Genomic DNA, 2,534 nt, shown 5'->3' with positions numbered 1-2,534 from the left:
TACACTGATACATGATATTCTTATTTCTAGATAAAAACCAGATTATACAGTTGATTGGGTTTTAAAGTCAAAATAAAACATTAAAAAACCCAAAGTTAGTTTAGAAAAAGCCACCATGTTGCCAAGAAGCCCTATCTAAAAGTGATTTGAGAAATAGCCAAGGAAAGTTTGAAAAAGGCAGTTAGAGTAGAAATAAATGATATAAATAAAGTGACAAGACAAAAAAGTTTTCATTTAGCAGAGACCAAAGCACAATTTTTAGCTAAAGGTTAGCCCACTATTAGATAGAGGTAAGAGAGAAGTACAATGTACATGAATATACAAAAATGCCTTTTAAACATACAGTATTTGACAGCTGAATAAAATACCGCAAACATCTCACTAAGTACCACAAGTGGCCCTCGAGCCAGAGTTTGGACGAGTGTGGCTCACATGGATCCACAGAGGAAACAAGTTGTCATGTTCTGAGCTGAGACTGTCTTTGTGACCGCCTGTTGGTGCAGTACAACTGGACAAACTGGAATCACGGTGCAGGGTGTTTTTGTTTGTTTGAGTTGTTTAGTTTTAAATCCACTGCAGCAGTAAAATCTGAGAAAGGAGCAGTGGATGTAAAGAAGACAGAGCCAGACGTTGGTTATGTTCTTGAACACATGAGCATTTATTCATCAGCACTTGTACCACAGAGCAGTGAGGACGACGGTGGTCTGCTCCACGCCACTCCACCATCGTTGGAAAGTGCATAAGAAAATACATTATTTACAAAAAGGTTCAGGATTCATTGGCCAGCAGTCGAGGGATAAAGAACCATGTCCATCACAGAAAAAAAAAATATTTACAGAAACCTTCATAAAATCCTTCACTTTTTTACACGTCCTTCACAGAAATCCTATGTTTCCATTTTCACCTTCATAAAATCTCCTCCTTCAAGATGATTGGACGACAGCACGGATTAAGGCACATCAATTATGTTGGAATTACATCAATCATCCCATAATAACTGGTCTCACTGGGAGTCACATTCACCTGCAGCTGTGAGTTGTTAAGTTGTTTAAGTTATTTCAATTAAGTAGTGAGACACTGCGTAAACTTTAAATAATGATCTCTACCTGGAATGCACAACGTGACAGAAGTCTGTGTGGAAACTGCTGACAAATGTATACAAATTTTAAGTGTACAATCCATTAGTAAAATTAATGATGTTTACCTTCAATACTTCTACAATACTTTCCCTGGTGAGGTTATATCTTAGAATCTTTTTTTAGACTTTATGTTGTTGTTTTCGTCTTTTCCAAAAAAAAAAGTAAAATCATACAATATGTATTGTTTTATTGCAAATAATTATGTGGACTTTAAAGCGATTTTTTTTTCATGAATTATATTAATTACCACTCCTTTGTAAAAAGAAAAAAAAATCTTCATTTCCCAAATGCTCTGTAGTCCGTTATCACAGTCCGTTTTTTCTCTGTCCACTAGTCTCCAGATGTGGGCCAGATGTGGGCCAGATGTGGTCCTCATAAGTCCGCATCGTAGGGTCTCCCGCTGACGGAGGAGTTGACGGACTGGGCTCCAGGGGTCTTGGCTCGGGGGAAGGACACGTCATCATCCAGGGACTCCTTGGAGTAGGGGACGCTGCTGCTGGCGTTGCTCCTGGTCCGGTCCAGACTTGGCATGATGGTGGGTCTGGGTGGTGGGTTGTTCCTGTACTGTGTGGCCATGACCCGATCCAGCCGCTTCTCTCCTCGGTTCTTTCCGCCGCAGCAGCGACAGATGCCGATGAACATGACGAAACCTCCCAGAACTTCGAAGATCCCTCCGATGTAGCCCAGAACGATGCAGTAGCCCACCTGGACGTTGATGACCGGGGTCACGGTGCTGATGTCGTTCATGATGTGGGTGTACCAGGCGATGGGGATGATGGTCAGGACACCGGAGCAGAAGATCAACAGTCCACCCAGACCCGCCATGGTCCAGTTGGGTCTGTCTTTCCAGCAGCGGACTCCCGGAATGGCCACAGCGATTCCGACCAGGGTCACGACCAGCGAGGCCACCATCATGCCCTGTGCGACCTCGATGATCTGGTGTCCGAAATAGGTGGTGTCCTCCAGACCGCATTCCGGTCTGACGGAGGACGTGGTTCTCCTGCAGATGTCCCAGATGCCCTGCTCGATGTACTCACTGGGCGGTGTGTTGGGGATGTCGTTGAGGGTCCTCCAGCTGGGGGCCACGGTGGCGGTCAGATCCAGGATCCACCCACAGGGAGCCAACACCATCCCGAAGATCAGGATGCCCGGCGTGCGCATGGACAAGCGGATCCATTCCTGCGCTGTTCTCCGCGGCATGACGGTAGAGGTTGTTGTCGTTGCTGCTGCAGCGGCTGAAGAATGAAGTTTCTAAACAACAGGACCGGGTTTTGACAGGCGCCACCAAACAGCTGTCCATGCAACAAACAAGTCGGACGGAAACCTGCCCGTGGGCGGGGCTTCTCTCTCCTCCCTGCCCCGTTCTCCGAATAGGACAGGTGTGGCGCACTGAGC

The 2,534-nt window shown here is 45.9% G+C and overlaps 1 protein-coding gene across 1 annotated transcript; it reads right to left on the bottom strand.

Annotated features, from left to right (window-relative positions):
• Positions 1-256: 256 nt before the first annotated feature.
• LOC103389483 (claudin-23-like) lies at positions 257-2,506 on the bottom strand. Its single transcript, XM_008324901.3, has one exon. It carries the CDS (start codon positions 2,337-2,339, stop codon positions 1,512-1,514), a length of 828 nt encoding a protein of 275 aa, XP_008323123.1. The 5' UTR covers positions 2,340-2,506; the 3' UTR covers positions 257-1,511.
• Positions 2,507-2,534: the final 28 nt, after the last annotated feature.

The sequence above is a fragment of the Cynoglossus semilaevis genome, chromosome 14 (genome assembly GCF_000523025.1).
Source record: "Cynoglossus semilaevis isolate Cse_v1.0 chromosome 14, Cse_v1.0, whole genome shotgun sequence".
Classification (NCBI taxonomy): Eukaryota; Metazoa; Chordata; class Actinopteri; order Pleuronectiformes; family Cynoglossidae; genus Cynoglossus; species Cynoglossus semilaevis.
This window is presented reverse-complemented; position numbering and strand designations above follow the sequence as displayed.